This window comes from Falco cherrug, chromosome 2 (assembly GCF_023634085.1).
Source record: "Falco cherrug isolate bFalChe1 chromosome 2, bFalChe1.pri, whole genome shotgun sequence".
Taxonomy (NCBI): Eukaryota; Metazoa; Chordata; class Aves; order Falconiformes; family Falconidae; genus Falco; species Falco cherrug.
In genome coordinates this window covers 3600071-3624508 of record NC_073698.1, presented here as the reverse complement: position 1 = coordinate 3624508, position 24438 = coordinate 3600071, and the positions used below count along the sequence as shown (strand labels likewise).

At 49.5% G+C, this 24438-nt stretch overlaps 1 protein-coding gene across 1 annotated transcript in view; it reads left to right on the top strand.

Annotated features, from left to right (window-relative positions):
- The first annotated feature begins 3260 nt into the window (after nt 1–3260).
- The window catches only part of WNT11 (Wnt family member 11), a 28591-nt gene continuing 7413 nt past the window's right edge, over nt 3261–24438 (top strand). The window contains exons 1-5 of the mRNA XM_055702541.1: nt 3261–3329; nt 7362–7573; nt 17674–17909; nt 18673–18950; nt 20384–20676. Of these exons, the coding sequence (XP_055558516.1) occupies nt 7491–7573; nt 17674–17909; nt 18673–18950; nt 20384–20676 (890 nt within the window). The 5' untranslated portion in view covers nt 3261–3329; nt 7362–7490. The remainder of the gene's footprint in view (nt 3330–7361; nt 7574–17673; nt 17910–18672; nt 18951–20383; nt 20677–24438) is intronic.

Genomic DNA, 24438 nt, shown 5'->3' with positions numbered 1-24438 from the left:
CATCTGCTGCAACAGATGACAACAAAGACTCATTTTCCAGCCCAGTATCTTTCTGACATACTAAAAAAAATTTTTATACCTCCCCAAATATATTTCTAAAAATTGACAAGAAGATGATTTTCCCAACATTTCTGTAAGTCTAGTAATTAGGTCAATTAGCAAATGCAATCCAGACAATATCATCCAAATGCCTCCACTTCTAATAATGGGTGGATACATCCATACCCTACATAAAGCCCGTGTCTTTGCAGGCTGTGAAAACAAAGAGGGTTGTTTGCTCAACAACCACTTGTTTCCCCTGGGGCTTATATGCTTTTGGACAGCCCCAGCTCTGGTTTATTTATTGTCACACTGGTGTGGCCGGTTCTTTTTTACGAAAACCCCATGGAAAATGGTGAATCAATTTGTCTTCTGCCGATGAAAATGGTAACAGCTTTGACCCACAGAAGCAGCAGGAAAGATAATGATTGCTAAACTTTTAGATTTAGGCCCCTGGTTCAGCACTCAGGCCCTGTGAAATAAAACCCCACGTGCACACCAAGGCAGCTCCCCACTTCCCAGGTGTCCATAAAGCATCCACGCTGTGCCACCAGACCCACACCCTGCTGTGTGCATGAGGAGCCGGAGACAAAGACCCGCAACGTTTCTGCAAGGAATACCCCCGATTCATCAAAGCACTTAGAGCCCAATGTGTCACACAGAGATTAGGAGGATTTAAACATGTGCTGAAATATTTCGGCATATCAGGGCTGGGGGTGGAGGCTGCTTGTCTGTGCATGAAATTGTCTCAGATTAAAGGTTTGGGCTGGTTTTAAAGTTCCTGAAGCTCTTCCTGAGTAACTTCCTATATGCGTGTGGTTAGTCCAGAGCATGTTTACCCTATATCCTTTATGTATACATCCTTTCTCACTAGCCTTCTGGTTTCTTACTCTTTATCCCACCTTTTGACTTCTATCTCCTATGCCCTTGTGTCCTGATGAACACCGTGGACAAGCAGCTCTCATGAACGCCACAAGGAGTAGATACTTGTGCTCCCAGTGCCATTTTTTTGTAATGATTCCCCGGCACGTTGTCCCCTCGCAAGAAACCTTAAAAAACTGTTAGGGCTCAAGACAACCACGCAGACTGGAACCTTCTTTCCTTCTTTCCATAGCCCTCCTCCCCACCATCATTTCTGGCCATTCAAGTCTCAGCACCGATATTTAGACCGTGAAGGTCTGGTGATAGGACTTGCCTTGCTGTGTGGTGTTTGCACAGCTCCGAGCACAGCAGGTGCCTACTGCAAAATCAGGAGTATATAACTACTGCTACTTACTGCTGCTGCTCCTATTGATTAATAACAACTTCGTTTTCCCAACAGCCCTTTAAAGATTAAGATAATTTGGAAAAAGGCTGTTTATACAGAAATCAGGGTGTTTGCACAGCAAGCCGGACTGCAATAGATATTCCAGGCTATTTCCCCATGTAAATAAGTCCTCCTTGGAGAACTCTGACAAAACCTCCTCCTCATAGGTACGTGTTTCTGGGGGGCAGTGGGGTGGGAGGGGGGCTGGGGAAATGGGTCTTGAGAAGTTTGAGCACTTATGGGCAACTGTCACACAAAGAAAAATGGACATACTGTGCAAAGCTGCTGGCAAAACTGGGTCTTAAACAAGTAATATAGCAGCCTTGGGAATTTGGGATTGTGTATACAGGGTTCTTTGCAGTTCACTTAGGAAAGCCCATTAGCGACTTGTGTATATGAACGCAATCTTTCCGGCACAGAGACACGTACATAAAAATATTATCCTATATAATAGCTGTTCCGAAAATAGACCTTTAGGAAATTTGTTCTGAGTCTCTTGGTCCTGAGACTAAAGCATTTATTCTCTTCTTTCCTTTCACCTGAAACCCATAATTAAACTGCATGATTGAAATGACACTGGTACTTTTGTAACCAGCATCCAGTTGTTCACAGCCCACAGCTGACACAGACGTCTTAAATTCAGACTCATGAGGCTTGAGGTTGAGAAGCCAGTGGTGTTTTCTTTCTCAAGGGTTTTTTTCTTAACTCTTCTATTTCTTTATCTCTTTTTCTCTTTTTCGTTTTTCTCTTTTTGTTATTTCTTTTTCTTTTTTCCTGTTTCTTTCTTCTTTTCACCTTTTTCTTTTCTGTTTTACTTTTTTGCTCTTCCTTTTTTCCTGTTTCTTTTTTACTTTTTTCTTTTCTCTTTTTTTTTTCTTTTTGCTCCTTTTCTTTTTCCTTTTTCTTTTTTTCCTGTTTCTTTCATCATTTTTTCCTTTTTCTTTTCCCTTTCCCTTTTTCTCCCTTTCTTTATTCCTTTTCTTTTTTCTTTCTTTTTATTTCCTTTTTCTCTTTTTCTTTTTCTCCTTTTCTTTTTTCCTTTTCCTTTCTCTTTGTTTTCCTTTTCTTTTTTCCTTTTTTTTTTCCTTTTTCTCCTTTTATTTTTCTCCATTCCCCCCCCCCCATTTTTTCCTTTTCTTTTTCCTTTTCTCCTTTTCCCTTTTCTCTTTTTTCTTTTTCCTTTTCCTTTTCGCGCCTTTTCTTTTTTCCTTTTCCTTTTCTCCTTTCCTTTTTCTACCACGCAATCGCCAATCCTCCACCCCCGATACTGGCGTGAAAGCGAAAATCAGATCCCAACATCTGAACTTTCCACCGATAGAAGTAAAAGACAGGTCAAAGAGAGGAAAAAAAAAACCAACCCGGACTAAGCTTGGGCAGCCCGAGGGCTGCCAGCGGGACGCGGTGAGGCAGGACCCAGGAGCGCGGGCAGCGGTCCCCCAGCCCCGCGGGAGGAGCAGCCCACCTGCCAGCCCCGGGCAGCAGCAGCAGCGCTGTGCCTTACGGGGGAAGGGGCCGCGCACCCCCGGGCTCAGCACCCTCCGCCGGGGCAGCCCTTTAAAAGTTTCCGGTGAAAACACGGAAAACACGAACCGGCGATTTTTCCTGCTAATCATTAACCGCTCATTAGAATAACGCCCCTCACCACGGCGGCACCGGCTCCAGGTCCCGGCCGTCCCGGGGGGTCGACGCCGGGTCCCCCCCCCGGCAGCGCCGGCCGCCCCCGCGGAGCCGTGCGGGGGGCGCTGCCGGGGCGGGGGGCGCCTCCCCGTGCGCGGAGCCCCGCGGAGCCCCGGCCCTGCCCGCGGGGGGATCCGCGGGGCGCGGAACGCTCCTCGCCGGGCCCTTTGTTATGCTAATCCGGGCTGACATCACGCCGCATATCAAAGCCGAGGGGGCCGCATATAAGGCGGCTCCGCGGGCCGCCCCGCCAGAGCAGCCCCGGCCCCCCGCGCAGCCCCGCCGCGCCCGCGCAGCCCGGGCGGAGGTAAGCGGCGGGCGGGGGGTGGGTGTGTGAGCCGCTGCCCGGAGCTCTGGGAGGGGACGATGCCCCGGCCGGAGCCCTCCGAAACGCCGAAGGTGTGGGGGTGGCTGAGAGCAGGGGGTCTGCGGGGAGAGGGGGAGAGCAGGCGGGAGGCTGGGAGTCTGCAAGGGGAGAGCCGGGGGGGATGCAGGGAGAGGGGAGGCTGCAGGGGAGAGGGAAGAGCCGGGGGGGATGCAGGGAGAGGGGAGGCTGCAGGGGAGAGGGAAGAGCCGGGGGGGGATGCAGGGAGAGGGGAGGCTGCAGGGGAGAGGGAAGAGCCGGGGGGGATGCAGGGAGAGGGGAGGCTGCAGGGGAGAGGGAAGAGCCGGGGGGGATGCAGAGAGAGGGGAGGCTGCAAGGGGAGAGCCGGGGGGATGCAGAGAGAGGGGAGGCTGCAAGGGGAGAGCCGGGGGGATGCAGGGAGAGGGGAGGCTGCAAGGGGAGAGCCGGGGGGATGCAGGGAGAGGGGAGGCTGCAAGGGGAGAGCCGGGGGGATGCAGGGAGAGGGGAGGCTGCAAGGGGAGAGCCGGGGGGATGCAGGGAGAGGGGAGGCTGCAAGGGGAGAGCCGGGGGGATGCAGGGAGAGGGGAGGCTGCAAGGGGAGAGCCGGGGGGATGCAGGGAGAGGGGAGGCTGCAAGGGGAGAGCCGGGGGGATGCAGGGAGAGGGGAGGCTGCAAGGGGAGAGCCGGGGGGATGCAGGGAGAGGGGAGGCTGCAAGGGGAGAGCCGGGGGGATGCAGGGAGAGGGGAGGCTGCAAGGGGAGAGCCGGGGGGATGCAGGGAGAGGGGAGGCTGCAAGGGGAGAGCCGGGGGGATGCAGGGAGAGGGGAGGCTGCAAGGGGAGAGCCGGGGGGATGCAGGGTGGTGGAAGATACGGTGCGTGCAGGGAGGAGAATTGGAGGCTGCATTAGCGACCTGAGGCCCGGTGGGGTGCAGAAGAGAGGGGGAACCCAAGGGCTGCAAGGGAGAAGAAGACCTGGAGGGTGTAGAGAGACCAGAGACCCATGTGCTGCAGGGGAGAGGGGAGACCCAAGAGCTGCAAGGGATACTGGACGCCCCGAGAGCTGAAGTGAGAGGGGAGGCCCGGGGGCTTAAAGGGAGGGGGAGATGCAGAAGGGTGTAGGGCAAGGGATACTGGACGCCCCGAGAGCTGAAGTGAGAGGGGAGGCCCGGGGGCTTAAAGGGAGGGGGAGATGCAGAAGGGTGTAGGGCAAGGGATACTGGACGCCCCGAGAGCTGAAGTGAGAGGGGAGGCCCCGGGGGCTTAAAGGGAGGGGGAGATGCAGAAGGGTGTAGGGTATAGCCTAAGATCCGGGGTCTGCAAGGAAGAGGGAAGATTCAGGGCTGCAAGTGTAAAGGGAGATGCAGGGGGCTGCAGTGGAGAGGGGAGACCAGGAGACCGTGGGGTAGCAGGGACACCCAGGGGTTACAGTGGTGGAGGGAGATGCAGAGGGCTGCAAAGGAGAGGGGAGACCTGAGGGCTGGAATCGGCTTCCCTCACACCCCCACCCCACCCGCCCCCCGCCTCCATTCCTTGCCCCTGCTTCCCATCCTTACTGCAGGTCATCTGGGGATGCGCTACCCCTAAACCAGGCTCCGGTGCTCCCGGGGAGAGCTGCAGGCTGGCGGCGGGGGCAGGTGGATACCTCTCCTTCTTGGGTGGGAAAGTTGCAAAAATGTGAGATGGATACTCACATGTTTTTATGTACTTCATATTGCGCTATGCCTGGGACCGGGCTCTCAGAGGTGTCAGATAGGAGCGTTTTCTGTCTGCAAGAGTGGGGCTGCTGCACAGAGGCTCGGGGTGAAGAGAAAAAAGCCTTGAGCTCAAAACAGCTCCGTTTTTTTAGGAGTCCGCAGGCCACTTGCTGCTGGTTTGATCAGTGACCCAGAGCTCTCCAGAGCTGTAAACATCACGTCTGCCCCAAAGAGTCTCCCTCCCTCCCCTCCCCTTGCAAATTCCTCTTGCAAACGTAACCTGTGCTGGGCTAAGTGGAAAAAGGCATTATTACCTCCCCAAATAACAGGGGTGCGATTGCAGGCCAAGCTTGCAGCTCTTGGGGGGTGGGGGGGGAGCGTTAGATCACTTCTATTCATCCCTGGGGGCTGGGAAAAAAAACAAACTGTGACTTTTTCAAGGCAAGGGGCAAAGCAGAAGATGATGTTGGCTCATCAGGGTTAGCGAGAGGGGTTTAAACCATCTGAGGCATTTTACACCCAAGTCTTGTGTTGTTCAGCAGTTCACGGGAGGAGATAAGGGGTCTGAAATATCTAAACAGACACTAAAAGTCACGGGCAGGATTAGGGATTGAAGGTTTCCAGTGTGCTTGTGCTGGGGTGGGAAGAAAAGAGCTTCCAAAGATGAAAAGATACAGAAATATCCTGAAACAAGAAGTATGCCTGGATGCTCGTGGGAGCACTGCCTTCAAGGACACATCAAACCCCAACCCGTGTGGGCATTAAAGCAAAACAACCCATGGCGATGAAATCCTGCCTCCCTTGTAGTCAGCCAGAGTTTTGTCTCGGACTTCAAGGGAGCCGGGAACTCGCCCCTAGAGTGTTATTTAAAATCCTTTGTAATAACAGCACTTCTCTGGTAACCCTTTACACCAGGCACTGGGGTTGGGATAGCCAAAAAGCAGCCTAAATGGAAAAATACACTGCAGATGGCAGAGAAAACACTCAGAAATTTTCCTTCCCCCCTCTCCAACCCAGTTGCTCCTCAAATGAGGGTATCGAGGCAGAAAGCTGCAGCTGGGTTATATCCAGAGCTGGGGGTCAGGTGGGACATGTTTTTCCCAGGGTAAGGGGTTCCCCGAAGTGATGCTGACTGCTCCAGTCGTTCCCGGTCCCATCCCAAACCACTTTGAGGGGGAGACCGGGGGTGGGGGTGGGGGGGGTGGGGGTGGGGAGAGACCGGGGGGGGGTGTGGCAAGGGGGGGGATGCGTGGTCACAGCTTGGGGATGCCAGCGTGCCATATGATGGGCTGTGAGAATCCAGAGGTGCAATGTGGTGGGCAGGTTTTCCAGTTTATTTTATTATTGGCTTTCTCGTGGGGTGGGAAACCACCGCAAAGACCACAAAGAGCAGCCTGGAGCGGTGTCTGAAGTGAATAACTGAAGGGAAACCCATTTACTGCTATTAATACCACTGCTAAAATAAGCAAGCTGTGCCCTGGAGACAAAGAGGACCCCTCTAAGAATTTAAGTCCTGCACCTGGTTTGTTTATCTGTTTGGACTGAAGAAGGGGAAAACAACAAAAGAAAAAAAAAAGGGGGGGGGGGGGGGAGGGGGAAATCTTTGAGAGCTTTTTGTCTCCTCCTGGCTGCTCTCCAGAGACAGAAATGTGATTTTATGTTTACGAAGTTGCAGCCCTTTCCTTGAGCTCCAGGTGCCCGAGGACTTGGAAGAAGTGAGAGGCAGAGTTAATGAGGTGAGAAGGAAAGCAGAAGGGAAAGAGCAAAACACATTTGTTGTAACAGATCAGACCGAAACATCTGCAGGGCACGGGCACCTGCGTTAAGTTGGGAAATGCACTTTTTATAATTTGTCTTCTCTGCAGGAAAAAAAAAAGGGGGGGGGGGGATAAAAAAAAAAATCTGGAGAGAAGGAAGGGAGAGATGAATAGCTGAAGATTTGGGCTCGTCTAAAGATATTTTTTTCCCCTTCTTCCCGAGCAGTTACACAAACCTTTTGGAGAGGGGGGGTAAAAAAGTGAAGCAGCGAATGAAGTCTTGCCATGTGCAGGGTTAAATGGAAACACACAATCAGACCATAACTCAGGGTGTAATTCAAGCCATACGGTTTGTCTGTCTGTTGACTCGAAAGGTTGTATCAAGGCTTGGCGAGGGAGGAGACTGAGAGGGAATAATCCAAACTTTTTCGTGATTCATAAACCACTCCTTTGCAATTTGGATAATAGATCTCTCTCTCACAACGACTCGCTAAACTTCAGAGTTAACTGTAGCTTGTGCTCTTTCTCTCTTTCCTTTCAGGTTGTTCATCTCTGAGGACGAGCAACACCCAAACTGAAGGGAAATACATTGTGCAGAAAATTAAGAAAACTCCTTTTTTTTTCTTTGGAGAAGCTGATTTCCTTCAGCAAGTGGGGGACGGTGGAGAAAATGAAGCTGAGTCCGCAATTCTTCTTAGCTGGTTTTCTGTCTTTGATTCTGCAGACGGGACTTTGCTATGGGATAAAATGGATGTAAGTACCTGGCTATCTCTCTGCATTTTTAAAGTCTGTGTAGGCATTGCTGGTTTCGTACCCGTTTTTGCAACTGCTGTTTGAGGCACACTGTAAAGCCGTTTAAAGAGCAGTGAGCGCTGTATTTCTCCAGGCATTCATTGATTTCAAGTGTGTGTGCTAGGGGCTTGTGCTAACAATACGTCTCCATCTTCTCGTCAAAAAATGCATGATTTAAGCTTGCTTTTTCTTCTCATTGATACCAAAGGAAAGGCACACACTTCAACGCTCACATGAGCCACTTAATGCAGTTTCTAGCGTTAGCCCCTGCCACTCTGGGAAACTCTTCCACTGGGACCACTGGTCGTGCTGCATAGGAACTGAGAGCAGGAGGCAGGCAGCTAAGATAATGCCACCAATCTCCAACCACAGGGGATGCTTGACAGATAACATGTTTTTTTTTGTGGACCTTTTAACCTTTGGGTTTTGTGAAGGGTGTTAAAAATGGAGGGGGGGGGGGCAGGAAGTGGGGGAAGGAGGATGAAGAAATATCAAGGAACGTGGTCAAGTCTGGATCGAGTTTCCTCAGAGGTAATGTCACTGCAAACAAAGTGAAAACATCACTATCATTTCTTTGCTTAAGCAAGCAATCAATTAGTTGCTTACGGCAAAATAAACAAACCCCTTCAACACCCATCTGGTTTCATGTCCTCGATGAGTGATCTGTCATTTCTACTCTTGTTTGAAGTTGTGTGCAAAATAAATACGGGGTTGTGGGCTTAGCTTCAAATGAGCATCTTCTGTAAAAGAAAAGACACAATGAAATGCAATGCCATTCTGTTATGTAGGGTATAGTCGAGGTGAGGATCTGCAGGTTAGGAGGGGAAACTGGGACAAGAGGTTCCTGTTTTGTGCCTCCTTCTGCACAGCATCTGTGCTACATCTCATTCCCATTCCACTGTCCCAACAGTTGTCATTTGAGTCTCTCCCCATGCCGCCTTTTATAAAGAGTCTCTTAAATCTGGATATCTGCAAATTAAGATGTCTTGTTGGAGCCAGTGTTTTCACTGCTCTTACATGCAGCTGAGGGGAGAGAGGACCTTCCAGATGGCGATTTGTCCTCTCCAAAGAGAGACATCCAACACAAATGTCCTCTTGGAGATGCCATGCAGGGAGCTGGTTGAAACCACACATCCACCTTTTATATGGATAAAAAGAAGCAGGGTGAATCCTTCCACAGGGTGTTTAAATGCACGTGGCCAGGTAGGAGGAATAGTCACTTACTTTAGGGCATCTTTCATTTGCTGTCTCCGTACTCTAAGGACCACCTTGGAATTAGAGGAGAGTCAGGATCTGACTTGCTCTTCACTGTCTTGGCTTTATACCTTGTAGCAGTCACCTCTGCTAAATTAGATAGCCCAGCTATTTCTTTCTGCCAGCTTCCTTGAGTATTTAGGCTCTCAGATCTGCATACATCCAGAATCTTGCACAGGGCAGGCATCTTCTCCTGGCAGGGCATTTAGCAACATGCCCATGGGCTGGCAGAGCCTGGACTCGCTTGTAACCTTTATTTCTATGCAGCACAGAAATAAAGCTGTTTTGTGGCACCCTGATTCATCAGGCACTTATGTACAGACCCATAACTGAGCAGAGGGGCTCGCTCATGTGCTTGGCTTTAGGCTCTTGCTTAAGCAAGGTGCTAAATCCCAAGCAAAGGGCTTGGGTTCTTCCAAAGGGCAGGGTGAGATGAGCTTCAGAGGGAACCTGATAGCATGGTGACAAGCCATAGACATAAAAGAAGGCTGGAAGGCAGGGCAAGATCCCTAATAGCTTTGTTGGTAAAAGCAGCCTTTCGGCTGGTAAGTGGTTAAGCTGGGAGAGTTGCTTTTGGGGATGGGGTAGGGGGATAAGAAGCTGGAGGAAAGAAGGTGCAGTTGCTGCTCCTCCCCTTCCCAGCAGACATATCCCTTCTATCGAAAAGCAATTGGGAAGATGAAAGCTGGGATTAAAATGGCATTTGAAGCATGAGCTGCATCCAGATGCGCTGCTGGGGCTCCCCTCACACCTGTTTAAAACCTGGTGGAGACCTGCACTCCCTGTCCCGGGGCACTTCACCACTGGGATGCTGCCAGCTGGGATTTCATAAAATTATGGGGTTTTTTTATTTTCATTTGCTGTTTCTCCTCCCTTTCCCAGCACTGTTTTTCTATGGAAAAATGGGCCAGTTTTCCCCCCTTCCGCATCACCTCTCTTCCCTGCTGCAGCAGTGCTGCGCTGCCATCCTTGGGGCTAGGGGAGCATCCTTGGAAGTCTCGTAGGTAAATTCTTGGTGGACAGAGACTGATGCTACCAAATACCGAGTAAATACCTCAGAGCTGCAATCCCAGCCCTGGACTCACATGCTGGGTGCAGTACAACCAAACCCTGCCCCTTCCCACTTGTGCTTATAGGTGGAGGGGCAGAGGAGGAGAAAAGACAGGATGAAGAGGGAGGAAAGTGCTATGAGATGTTTTCAGTCATGGGCTTGTCTCAGCAGCCTGCCTGCTGTGTCGTTGTTGGCATGGTGCCAGAGACAAACTTCAAAGAGGATTTGGGAAGGGAGGGGGAAGATAAGGAGGTGGCTTTTGCCAGCCTGGGGAAGAGGGAGTGACTGATACGAAAGGCGATAGGAAATTCAATTTTGATTCAGTGTGTGATGTAATTGTGGGGGGAGGGGGAAAAGAAAAACACACTTTCCAGCCGCTTAGGACTTCCCTGTAACACAAATATCCCTTGTAAATTAGCAAAAGTGGGGAGAACGTAAAAGGGAGCTATTTGTTTTATTTTATTTGGCTTATTTTTACGAGTTCTGTGGTCCAGATCCCCAGCTGCTATAAATCAGCACAGTGCCCTTCCCTGCCATGGAGGCGCGCACCGCTGAGCAATCAGCACAGTGCATGGATGGTCAGCATCTCGTAAACCAGCTCTTGCTGCTGGAGAAGCTTCATATTTTGGCCTCTTCTATCCAAGTTCCAGGGAGCTGCTCAGGTGAAAAGTCAGGGTACAAACAGATCTTTGCAGGATCAGAGCTGTCATGGAAAGGCAACCTTTCCATTCAATGCACATGAGATCCTGAGTCTTATTTTTGCATGCAGGTTTTTGGGAAACACTTTCCCATCCTCTTTTGGAGTTTTTTGCATCGCTTTGTGGTCCTCAGTGCTTGTTTTTCATCACAGAGGCTGGGGAGGTGAGGCAGCTGTCAGTTTCAGTGGGAGATGCCTTAGGGCCAGTGCATGCAGGAACTCTATTGCCTTATCTATCTCTTGCACATCCTTTAGCTTTCCCAGGAGGGCTTGGGTTTGGCCAAGCAGGTTGCTGAAGCAACTTGTTTCTGTAGAGCCGAATAACAGATGAACACTAGAGGGAGTTGTGGCCAGATGTGCGTGCTGCAGAGGTCTGCAGATGTTGGGATGTCCAGGCAGAGTGGCTTTTGAGGCACTTCTGCCTCCCTGGGGGTTGGCATCTCCTCTGCCCACAGGCCAAGACACAGATTGGGCTGTCCTTCTGTATTGGGGCTGGAGCGCACCCGCAGTGGGTTTGCAGAGGACACGAGCTGGGGGCAGTGTGACCTGCTGGGGGGCAGGGGGCTCTGCAGGGGGTCTGGGCAGGCCGGGCCGAGGGGCCGAGGCCAGTTGTATGAGGCCCAACAGGGCTGAGTGCCGGGCCCTGCCCGTGGGTCACACCAGCCCCCCACAGCGCTGCGGGCTGGGGGCAGGGGGCTGGGAACTGCCCGGCGGGGAAGGGCCTGGGGGGGCTGGTCGGCAGCCGGCTGGGCATGAGCCCCCGTGTGCCCAGGTGGCCACGGCGGCCAGCAGCGCCCTGGCCGGTGTCAGCAGCAGCGTGGCCAGCAGGGCCAGGCAGTGCCCGTCCCCCTGTGCCGGGCCCTGGTGCGGCCGCCCCTCGAGCCCTGGGCTCAGCGTTGGGCCCCTCACCCCCAGACAGACCCGGAGGGGCTGGAGCGTGTCCAGAGCCGGGCAGGGGCTGGGGAAGGGGCTGGGGCACAGCTCGGGGGGGGGGCGGGGGGAGCTGGGGGGGCTCAGCCTGGGGAAAAGGGGGCTCAGGGGGGCCCTTCTGGCTCCCTACAGCTGCCTGGCAGGGGGTTGTAGTGAGGTGGGGTCAGTCTCTTCTCCCAAGGAACCAGTGACAGGATGAGAGGAAACAGGCTCAAGTTGCACCAGGGGAGGTTTAAATTCGATATTGGGAAGAATGTCTTCCCTGAAAGGGTTGTGAAGCACTGGAACAGGCTGCCCAGGGATGTTGTGGAGTCACTATCACTGGAGGTGTTTAAAAGATGTGGAAATGTGGCATTTTAGGACATGGTTTAGTGGTGGACTTGGCAGTGCTGGGTTAACTGTTTGACTTGATCTCAGAGGTCTTTTCCAACTTAAACGATTCTATGATTCTGTTGTCACCTTCAATGCAAGAGTGTTTGTAAAGAAGCCAAATGCAGCAAGTGGGCTTTTTTGCATGGCTTGCAGGAGCAACCCATGACAGCGAGTGGTGATATTAGGAATCCCATCATTTTTAGGTGGATCTTGGTCACTTTGGGGAGTCCCTGCCTATGCCTGTTGTGGTAGCCTGGACATGCCCCATGCCCTCTGGAGCCATCGCTAGCTGAGTGCCTTTCCCAGCTAGGATAGGAGGTCATCCTTGCTGCACAGTTCCCCTGGTTAAATCACAACCCTTCAGGAGCGAAAGGGTGCATAGCCATGCGTTTTGATGAACCCAGGGATGTCCCCCAGCTCACCATCCTGGAGCAGCACCACAGCCTTCCTGCAGCCAACAGAAAATGGAAGAAAATGGAAAGATTTTGTGTTTCCCAGCAGCGCCTGCTTCTCTGCTTTAACCGGGGCGGGGGGAGCTAGGACACTGGGGCACGGACGCCTGCGAGGAGACCGTCTGCCTGGCAAGGGGGCTGCTAGATGAGCTGCTGTGAAAGGACTGCAGGATGGGGACGGCAGGAGGGGAGCAGGCTGGGGTGAGGAAGGAGGGGGGACAACAGCTTTGAAGTTTGCTCTTCGCTCCGTAGGCAGCTTGGGAAAACTTGACAAAGCTCCATGGCCTTCCTCGGTGCTCAGTGAGCCAACTTGCCGCTGGCATCGACTTCAGTCGAGCTTGGGCTGGAAGTCAATGGCCTTGTGCCCACTACTGCCAGCGCTGGATTTGGCACCGTATCTGAAAGCAGCTCTTATTTTAGGCTTTTACTTCAGGGTTGGTCCCTCCTCCCCCCGCCTCCTCTCTATTTCGTTTTGGGGTTGTGGCGTTTTTGGTTTGGGTTTTGTTTTGGTTTGGTTTTTGGGTTTTTTTTTTTGCTATATAAATCCCGCTTCTCTGTTTGAAAAGGCTTTGCAGAACCAGTGGAAGCATTTACCAGGGGATGTGGTAGCTTTCCCAGAGCTTGTGGTCCCCAGACCAGGACTAATGCAGGGCATGGTGGCAGGGACATGGGCTGCCTCTGACTACCAGGAGCTTAGAGAAGGTTATTGTAACAGTCCTGCAAGCCTTTTCCAGTTGAAAACCTGAGAAAATGAGGCTCCTACAGATTAAAAACCTTCAGTGAGATCAAATGCAAAAAACCACCCTGTCTATGCCTCTCTTTATTGAAGTTTATCACACATTTTGACCTCCACAGCCATGCAAGTTTGTCTAGATCTTTTTGTTTCACTCAAATCCCTGCAAGATTAAAGGGTTTAAGAACAGGCATAAAAAAGAGAGTGTCTTCGCAGAAAGTAACGTGGGAAATTTGGAGCAGAAGTTCATGGTTTCACCAGTAGTCCCTCTGTGAGACCTTCCTCTGTCACATCACACAAGGGAGCATGGGGAGATGCCCTCCAGCGAGAGCCCATATCAGAAAAAGATGAGATCCTTCCACCTTTTAAGGGTGTTTTAAAGGGCACCAGTGCTTCACTGCTCGATTCAAGCAGTTTTTCTCCCTTTGGCTTGACCAGGAGCAGTGTCTTACTCACAGCCATCCTTGTAAGCCAAATAATGTATGGCTTTCACTGATACCTGCTCGGACCTGAAGGTACTTCTCCCAAGCTGCTGCTCCTCCTATGAATAGTCTTCTCATGGAGCCCAGATCTGCAGGATCATACCTCTCAAAGGCCCATACCTCTCAAAGGACCCAACACTGCAGAGCATTCATGTTTTCAAATGAATTTATTAACTGCCTGAGATAATTAAAAGAGTAAACGAAAGTCATAATCCATCCATGCATCACATTTCCTCTCTAATTACGTTTATGGTTTGCTGTCAGTATCCATAACTTCAATCAAAAGTGCTGATATGCTATATATAAAGCAGGAGATGTTTGGTTTGGAGCCTGTTTATTTAAAGGGATGGGTCAAATATGTATATTTAAAAAAAACCCAAAACAACCGCCCCTCAGTTGTCCTCAGCTTTCTGGAGAATGAAGGATGGGGCAGGAGAGTCAAGGGAGGGGAGCATGACGTTAGCAGGAGGAAACAGTGAAAAGCAGCATTTATAGGGTGTTAGCAGGTAAAATCCCCATGTGCTTCTTCTCAGATGAAGGGTATGAGTCCCAGGAAAGATGCTTATCAGAGACTTTTTTTTCCCAATTTAAGAACTAAAAGCTGTTCTTCTAACTACGCCCTCGAGGGCTGCTTTATTCTGGCTGGCTGTGCCCCTTTGGCTCTGGTTTCCCTCCCAGTGCTGGTGGTCAGTGGAGACTGGGTGGAGGTAGGATAGCGACCTGCCACTGAACCCTGCCATGGACAATGCTCTTCTGGGGGAAGGTGATCTCCTTTCCTCTGCCCCACAAATGGACTTTGTTCCCCAACAATGTCCTTTGGAGGTGGTGGGCATCCCTCTCTGGTACTGCCAGAATTTGGGGAGCAGGGAGGGTTGGTGCCTTTCCACAGGGAGGGTTTAAAGCGACAAGGGGTGGAGAAGGCATTTCTGAATGCAGGGTAGACTAAGCAAACCTGGGCTGTCAGGGCATGGGCTAGATGACCTAATAGGCCTCTCACATTCCTGATCTGTGATTTATAAATGCACTTTTTGGTCTCGGCAAGTGACTCCAGTAACTGTGAGTTTTCTTTTCCATCTCCATTACCCTTTACTTTTTCCTCCCGGTGCTTGGAGATGTTTCCAATTATAGGTTCTCACAAGCAAAGGCATGAAGTTCAGGCCTGGGAGATGTTCAGAAAACACCTTCCTGAGTCTCGCATTTTTATTCTTGGTGGGTTCCCTGGAGCTCGGCTCAGTTGGTGGGAAACAGCCATTGCTGTCATTTACTGCGTTCTCCCCAACGGGGCTGCGATCTTTCCTCTCTTGACCATCTGGCAGATATTTCTCCCTGTTCCATGAAGCAAATTTCTTTTTTGTTGCATTGTAAATCTGCTTCTCTAATGGTGATCATTTCAGGCCATCTGTAATAACATGATCTTGTTGTATCACATCCCCTTTTTTCACAATGGGGATGAATTTCAGTCTGAATTCAACTCTCATCCCAACTTGTAGGTGCTTATTTCTGCTGTTCCTGACTTGTCTGTAATGGTGAGATGCAGGTGCCTCAGTGGAGGCTTCCAGGTCCTTTAAAGATCCTGAAGACCTCTATACAGGATTAGAAAATGTGGTACAGGACCTAGGAAGTCTCTGCATCCTTCTGGAGGGCCAGGTGAAACATCCCAAGACCTCTGAAGTGTCCTTTGGCACCTCTGATTAGAAAATTGAGGTGGTGCCCCATAGTACAGCAACTCTCAGAGACCTGGAATGTTCCTCATTTGCCCAAAGTCCAGGCCGTGAAGCTCTCTTATTTTGTGTGCCTCACGCTGCCTGCTTATTTTGCTGCTGGGACATACTGTGCCGGAGTATTTATCATTTCTGCTCTATTAGTGACGAGCTGCATTGGCCTTTTGCCTGATTTGCATTTCAGCCCATTCCTGAGAGTTGCTGATAGGCTTTCTGGGATAAGTTTTCACAGGTTTCTGGTGCCAAGTACTAGGGGTTGGACACATCTCACCCAGCTCTGTGTCTATGCAGTCCAGATGTCTGCATCTGAGCTTGGTGCCTGAGTTCCCTCTATAGACAGTGCAGAAAATGAGCACTTCTAGGGTGTGATGTTTTCCTACTGTAGATCTCAAAAGTACATCAGGCTAATTACTCCCTAGACATGGCTTTTTCTTTCCATGGGCTGAAGAAGGCCCCTGAAGGACTACCATAAGACCCACACTGTAGAGGTTTGCAGTCAGGTGACATTCACACTGTCCAGGCTCATGCCTCTACTTTCAAGGACATGATGTATCTGAGATACCTTAGCACCAACAGTATCACCCACAGGTTTTGTCTCCACCAGCTCAGGTCCAGCACTGGTTCCCATCTGAGGCAGGATGAGCTGCCTTCTGGAGCTGCCCCTCTCAAGACAAGGAGCAGTGCATGAGCAACAGCATGCAAGGGACTGAGATGAACTACAGGGCAGAATTCTGATATTTAAATACTCCACTTTTTCCTTTCCCTTGAAATTCACTGGCCAAAACTTCTATTCGCGGTATATTTAATGGACCTCTTTAAATATATGTATGATGTATATATTTACATGACTAGCAGAGTGGTGGTTTCCCTTCCAAGTTTACCACTGATTATCTAGTGCCAGAAATGCCAAACTCTAACCACCTGGGAATTTGTCAGTGCAGACCTACTCAGCCCCAGCAAGGATCGTAGCTCTTCCCTGCTGGAAGAGCAGTTGGGGTTAGCAGTTATGCACAGCCCAGAGAGAACTCCAACATACACAGCAGCTGGTTCAAGCCAACCTTGAGGGAGCTGGTGGAACATAGATGTGTTTTCCTGAAAACCAGAGATCAGAGCTAAGACCTCTGATCTTGGTTAGGGCTCAATTTTAGCTCCATTTCCATCTCATTTAACTTCTGAAGGATATGGATGTTACAGTAATAAAGTGAAATGCACCCCGAAATGTGTCTGCTAATAAGCCAAACTAACCAAGATGGCTTAGGATGAAACTGAAAGGCAACACATTTAACAAGGAGAGAAGGAAATATGTGTTAAGGCAGTTGTGTTGCCAGGATCAGATGCCAGTTACTGATGCAGCCAGCTAGAAAGTTGTTTTATGGGAATGAATAACATTTATGACTACCCTAAGCAGGTCATAAAGATACAGAGAGAGTTACACACCAGGCTTCTGCTGATCGCTGTGAGTGCTTAGGGAAGAAAAGCACAGCCCTGTATGATGCATGGCAGCGTTTTTTGCCTTTTTACCTGGAAACATCGGCAATTGCATGCTAGAAGAACCAGTGGGGTCTTTGGGGTGTTGTTGGTTTCTCCCGTGGTAACATAGGTGCTGGTGCTGGTGGATCGCCTCTCAGTTTTGGTCATGGTACTCTCCCTGAATGTACTGTCATCGTGCTTCTGCACTACATTTTTTGAGATTAGAGAAATGGACTTATCTACGTGCAACAGTGATGGAATTGGTGGAGGCCCTTGGCCTTAACTGTAAGGGAAAGCATCTGTCTTGCAAACTTGGTGGCTTTTCCCTAGGCTATGCAGGGGATTTTCTCCATAATTAATTACATGACATTTAGCATAATCCTTAGAGAGTGTGTGAGACAGATGCTGAATGCAAAACACTGATAACACCAACTTCACTTCCCCCCCCCCCCCCCCCCCCCCGAATACCACAGTCTTGGAAGATCCAGCTTTCTGTTATCGTGGAACTGATGGGTCATTTTTTACTCTGTTGGGAGGTCCATCCTTTTCATTCTTCAGAAAAAAATCTTTCCATAAGGATTTACACATTCAGTCAACTTGGCATATGCCCCAGGAGCTTTGTGCTCCCCTAGACGATGGAGAGAAATGCACGCTTTTGGAGGGTGTTTCTTCCCACCTACTTTAAACACCTACTTCAGATGAGATAAATCACTCTTCATAGTTGCCCATCCTTCTCACCAGCTAAAACTAAGCACCTATTTACAGGTAGATAAAGTTAAGTCAGATGAACACAGGCCAAAGCATTCACTGGTTTGGAGGTAGTGGAGAATTTAATAGTGACCTGAAGATTAACTTTTTTGCAGGTTTTAATGCCTTTTTGCATGTGCTTGTCTCCTCAGAGCTCTGTCCAAGACTCCTTCAGCTTTGGCCCTGAATCAAACCCAGCACTGCAAGCAGCTTGAAGGCTTGGTGGTTTCCCAGGTGCAGCTGTGCCGCAGCAACCTGGAGCTAATGCAGACCATCATCCAGGCGGCACGGGAAGTGATAAAGACCTGCCGTAAAACTTTCTCAGACATGCGGTGGAACTGCTCTTCCATTGAGCTGGCTCCTAACTACCTGCTGGACTTAGAGAGAGGTAAACTGCACTGCTGGCTTGGCCGGGGACATGAGTGAGTAGAGTCAGCCAGTGTGTGTATGCGTGCTGGGGTTGGGAAGGGTCTTGCTACCAGGGGCGACATGGAGAGCTTGCATAGCCTAGTTGTCCTATTTTCTAAGACCATGTTCATTGTTACGGTGCCACTCATGCCCAGGAGCTCTCAAGGCCAAGACCTAGTCTCCCTCAGCTCTTACAAAGCATGCCACCAGCCTGGTCTGCTCATCTCATGGTTAGGAGGACTCATGCTGCATTTGCTGACAGCCATGGAGCTGTTGTTCAGGGCATGCAGGCTTGTCAAGCAGCACACGTTACACGTGAGGCTGCAGTCAGCTTTCATGGGCCAGAGCATCCTTGCATGCTCTTGCTGCAGGTCTTTGGCCTTCCACCACCTCCCCCAGCTCCATGCATGCTGCTCCATGACCTGCCAGCAAGCTACATTCAGCACAGGGGGAAAGGGCAGTAGGAGAGTCCGTGGCAGGGGCTTCTTCATGTGCTCCAAGAGCAGATTATACCACAGTGCACAAGCTGCATAAGTCCATGTGCCTTCTTACCCTGCTGGGATGTTGCCTCATGCTGAAGAGCTCAACTAGGAGGTGTGCCTCCAGCTGGTGATGCCATAGGAGGTCTCAGCTGCAGTGAGTTGGTGTGTTTGCTGCTCTGTTGGGCACAGATTGTGTAGGTCTCTTTTGGAGGAACATTTGGCTGTCCCAGGAGGCTGAGCTGGAGTTCTTGTTTCTTCCAGGCACAAGGGAGTCAGCATTTGTGTATGCCCTTTCTGCTGCTGCCATCAGCCATACCATTGCCAGAGCCTGCACCACCGGGGACCTCCCTGGCTGTTCCTGTGGTCCCATCCCAGGTGAGACACCTGGACCTGGGTATCGATGGGGAGGATGTGCAGACAACCTCAACTATGGTCTTATCATGGGGTCCAAATTTTCAGATGCTCCCATGAAGATGAAAAAATCAGGATCACAAGCCAATAAACTGATGCATCTGCACAACAGTGAAGTAGGGAGACAGGTAACAAAACCACGAGAGTTATTGTAATTGTACAATCATCTGTAGTGGTCGGTTGCTCTGTAAGGTTCAGTGCCTCTATCAGCTAGCGAAAGGCCAGATTGCTCTGAACTCCTTTGGCCTGCTGAAGACTGTGGCTTTGTAACTCACTCTGGGAATCAGGAGGTCCTGAATGCTATTATCAGCCCTGTATAACCGTGGGTGGGAAGTTCATTGCCACCCTTTCCACAGCCAAGGATGGCTCTGGCTTGCTTACCCCAGGAGGTGTGGTAGGGATGGTTCCCGTTGTGCTCTGCCAAGGGCGTTGCACAGGCGAATTGCTGTGTAAGCGTGGAGGATCATCATCTGCCAGATGCATCCAGCAGCAGCTGCCTCCCAGCCATTGCTGCAGCCAGGAGGGCTGATTTTTCCTTTTCAAACTGCTTCGCTAGTGATTATTCCCATATCTGGCAGAAGCCGCTTTTAACAGCTTGCATCCAGTGGAGGGATAATGCTTACCATGTGCAGTGCTTGGTGTGCACCGAGGTGCAAATCCCTATCGCAGCCCTCCATGCAGCTGGAGAAGTGGGTGGAGGACTGTAAAGCTGACCCCTGCACCCATCTCTGGGGCTGCAGCAGCTCTCTAGGCTGGTCCTACTACACAGCTTGGTCCTTCCAGGCTGCCTGTGCTTGGGCACTGGAGCAGAAAAAACATGGAGCACGTTGGGCTCATTTGCAGCTTACTGTGTAGCTACAGGCTGAACTCCCCTTTGCAGAGCACAACCATGCCGAACTTGCCTCCCCTGGGCTTTTTTCTCTACCATTCCCACTCTATCTGGATTTCTTTTATTTTCATAATGTCTTGAGGTTTTTTTTTCATTGCAATGGGCCTATTTTGGTTTGGGACATTGCATTGCCATGGCTGGTGCATTCAGCCCTGCCTGGCAGCATCCTACCATGTCCCACAGAAATGAGACTAGTGCAGAATCAAAGTAAAAGGCTCCTTTAGCCCCATGGCCAGCAGAAAGGCAGGGTGAGGGCACCCTGAATTCATCAGAGCCTTGACATCTCTGTTACCCAAAGCCCCAAAGCTGCTGGAGGCAGAAATGGATGTTAAATACTTATTTAGGGATTGCTTTGATTTTCAGCTCTTTAGGTATTTAGAGGGTGGAAATGCAGCCCTATATTGTTATCTGACCAAAATTCAAAATACTCTTCTGTCTGCTGGCTGCAGAGGTGCCTTGGTAAAAGTAGCCCTGGGCTGATAGTGATCACCGAGGTGCTCTGGGATCTCATTCCCTTCGCACAGTAGCTACTTTAGAGTTACTGTGCAGAAATCAGAGCAGCAGTCCTTTTCTGTAGCAGTCCCTGCTAAGAAAGTGCCTTCTTTAGCAAGCTTGTGGGACGTTCAGAGGTAAGAGAAGGGCATTTCCTAACTCCTGCATTCCTTTTTGCAGGTCTTGAAAGCCTCTCTTGAAATGAAATGTAAGTGCCATGGAGTTTCTGGGTCATGCTCTATCAAGACCTGTTGGAAAGGCCTTCAAGAGCTGCGAGACATTGCATTGGACCTCAAAAACAAGTATTTATCAGCCACCAAGGTCGTTCACCGGCCCATGGGCACACGCAAATACCTCGTGCCAAAGGATATTGATATCAGGCCGGTTAAAGAGACAGAGCTGATATACCTGCAGAGCTCACCCGATTTCTGCATGAAGAATGAAAAAGTGGGGTCACACGGGACCCAGGACAGGTGAGGGTTTCTTCAGCAGGTGCTGACTGCACTCTGAGTCCCAAAGAGGGAGGGGCAGAGGGGAACGTGTGAATAAGAGGCAAATAACTGGGCTGGTAGCACATGCGTGCAGGTAAAGGACATCTCTAACATACGGTATGGTCTACAGATGCCTAAGCCTGCTAGTGGTGGCTGTGGCCAAGACAGGGCTGCAGCCACCTTTTGCATTATACAGGCAGGTACAAGATACCTTTTGACATTTCCCAGGCAGCTCACCTCCACGGGAGCTTGTAATGATCAAGCAGCTGCTTTATGCTGTGTTGAGTCTCTCCAAGTCATTTCTTGCAGTCACTGCTGATGTGATGGGTTATTACTCTACTGCGAGGCTCCTCTAAGTAGCCAAGTGTCAACCCAATTAGGACCAGTGCTCCTAAGCAGTCCTGAAAAATCTCTGGAAACTACGAAGGTGATTTTTTAAGATTTCTTTTCCACTGCATTTTAAAAATCCAGGTTTGTTTGTATTGCTTATGGCTCTGCAGAGGAATTTCATCATGTCATCGATATTAGTGATTTAAAGTCATCATACCCAGCCTCCACTGGGCATGGTGCTGTCCCCTTTCACAGGCAGCAGACATGCCTGTCTCTTCCCATCATCTGTTTAATTCCCTCCAAGAGAAACCAATTCCACGTTTCAGCAGTCTGAGCATCTCTAGGTGGGCAGCAGACCCTTTGACAGCCAAATAGCTGTGTATTTCCAGAATTTTGCAGAATTTCCAGAATTTTTGTTAGGTGGCTGCAATGGCTGGATTTCAAGCTGTCTCATTACTTGCTGCCTGCTGGTTTGGCTTTCTTCAGATTGTTCTCATAATTCTTTGCTCTTTGTGTTACTTTGTGGTGGAGACTCAGACAGTCAAGTTGCAAGGAGCATGCACCTACCCTTTTGTAGGTTGGCTTCATTTTAACTCTTGTTGGTCGTAGTGGTATTTGGATCGCTTAGGTTCAATGGAGAGAAGGTTTTGCTCTAGTGGAAATGAAGTAAATGACGGAAATGCATAAAAGGTATTCCCTGGATCCCTTTGATTCATATGAAGTTTGGTGGGGGGACTTCAGAAGCTATCCTTTGGCAATGGCCATTTCATCTGGAACTGCAACTCTGTATACAGTACATCAGCATTTAACTGGTGGAGCTGATCAGGAAATGACGACAGTTGAGTAAGACAAGTGTGTTCTTTTTGTCCTCTGATGTTTTGTGGTAGTTACAGTTTTGTATCATCCAAAACCATTGGCTGGACTGCTCTGCAGCAGCACTTACCTGGCAGCTTTGTGGTGGGAACACCAGGCTGACGTTCATCACCAGCCCAGTGGTGGAGCAGTAATTAGCAAGTGAAGATGTTTATGAGTCACCAAGGACTGTAGGGAAAAAGCATGTGTTGTAACTGGTTTCTGAAGGAAAATGTGATATGAGTGGAAGCAATGTTTCTGTGGATTTGTATGGATTTTGACAAATGTGTGTCTTGAAAAAGACCTCTTTGTTGTACCACTCAGTTTTGCAATGAAAAAAATTGTGGAAGCTATTTGGAAATTAGTTTTATAGGAATTGTGTGAAATCACAGGTTGTGTCAAAAATAAACTGAATCTGTTACAGATTTGCTAAGTAAAACATTTTCCACAAACTGAAATCCTTTCAATGGGGAGGGAGACATGACTTCTTCTTCATCTAATTTCATTTTACAGCAGATTTTGCCTTTTTATCCCAGCTAGGGATGAAAAATATGTCAAAGTCTTGAATTTGTTTATTTATTTTTTTTTCTTCCAAGGCTAGGAAAATATGTATCGCAGGCATCCATTTATCCCAAGCTGGGCGACAGCAGTGATTGTGAGCAAGCCAGGCAAGGGTCTGTGGGAAGTGAGATTGAGTGAGGATTTAGAGGACCAAGATATTAAGGCAGGAGGGGATGACTTTCAAAAGAAATCTGTCAAGAAATAACTCATTCTTGGATGTGCAGCACGGTGATGGCCATGGGAGGGGAGGAGGGTGAGATAGTCCTGTGTTGAGCTGTAAGATTCTCTCAGGCCAAGTCTTAAAGTGATGTGTAGCTACACTCATGTTCATTGCAATCCATCTGCAGGCTCTTGAGAAGCTGCCTGGTGTCTCAAAATTGGCATGTGCAACACAAGCCATAGCATCCCCCTTTCTGCATTAAATTAGTAGAGGAAATAAGTGTAAAATGCACACAAAGTGTTTGCAGATCAGTCCGTTCTTCCTGGGGGCAGTGGCAAAGAGGAGGGATCTTCCCCAATTTCCTCCTCCCATGGTTGCCTGTCTCCCTTCGAAATTTTTCTCTCACGAAGAGGACATCTAAATGTATTTTAAACACGGTGGCTCTGTTCCAGCCAGCCGCAGGGCTGCAGAGATAGCACCTAATGACAGGGATGAGGGAGAAGGAACACAAAAGGGATGCTGTTACAGAGGGCAGGGAAAAATGAGGTTCGTACTTACTCCACAAAGACATAAAAACACTTGCATGGGAATAGCCCAAACAGGTTTTTATTTTATAAGTCAAATCTGCAGGTATCTTAACATTTTTTTTCTCGGGGTAGGGCCCACTATTTCCGACTAGGCTAAGTTTTAAGGTCTTTTATGGCAAATATGATCAAAGAGGGATTTTTAGTGGTGGACCCTCAGTTTGTTTTCTTTCTTCTTCCACCATCTGCATATTCCCTCTTTGGCCTTTTTCTGGCCATGAGCATGGGTGCAGGGCTCAGCCCATGGGGTATTACAGTGCAGACCCCTATCAGCACAGTCCAGGAGACTTCAGTCTGGGCATCTCCAGCAGCTTTCCAGCCCCACTTTCTGCCTCCGGAGGGAAGGAGACCCCATTAACAGCCCCTTTTCCTGTTACTGAATTTAAAAATTCAGATTGCTGCATTTTTGTTACAAAAAATGAGTAGTCTTGCATCATATGGAGAAAAAGGCCTTTCCCCCCGCCCTCTCCCCCAGGTCTGATTCTTGCTCAGAGCACGCTGGAAGCAGGACAGAGGGTGATGGCTAAGTTGCAAGACCTTGGACATACTGGGTTTCAGCATATGCTGTAGGGAACAATCCTGCATCGGCAGGTGGGTGGAAGGGATAATCTAATTGGTGGCTTCCATCTCTCCAATTATCCCTCGCGTTATGTGGACTTATTGTTTCTTTTTCAGGCAGGAAATTGAATTACCTTGTAGTGGAACTGTGTGAAAATCCATGCAGAAAATGTGCACCCGCTTACTCAGAAGCTTTTCAGAGCTCTTTGCTGAAAGGATTTCAAAGCCTTCTTCGGAACAAGCCTGAAATGTTTTCTAAGACACCTTGGCCTTTCCTGGTTTGTTGAAATTAGAAATGGTTTGGAAATCTGCATGCCTCCAAGCACTTGGGGTGTATCCAGATTTCAAAGTCAGGGAGCTGAACCCAAACCTGAGATTCAAAGCCTCTTTGAAGTGCTCAAAATCTGATCAAGGAGCTGAGTTTTGCAGCTGGTGTCCAAGGCTTCTGCAAACTGGCTGGCTGCAGCCGCAGCCCTCATCGACTCCAGCCAAACTCCATGTGCTGATATGCCACCATCACGCTTTCATAGCCAATAAAAAATGGTCTGGAGAAAAATCTAAAGAAGCTGATCTGTGGAGCAGCAAGCAGATCGTACAACTTTCTATACAAGAAGTTAACCACTGGGAAAAAATTTACATGTTCCCGTTCTAGAGCTGTCATGGGCAAAAGCACCCTATATCTCATTTTTTAACAAGGTA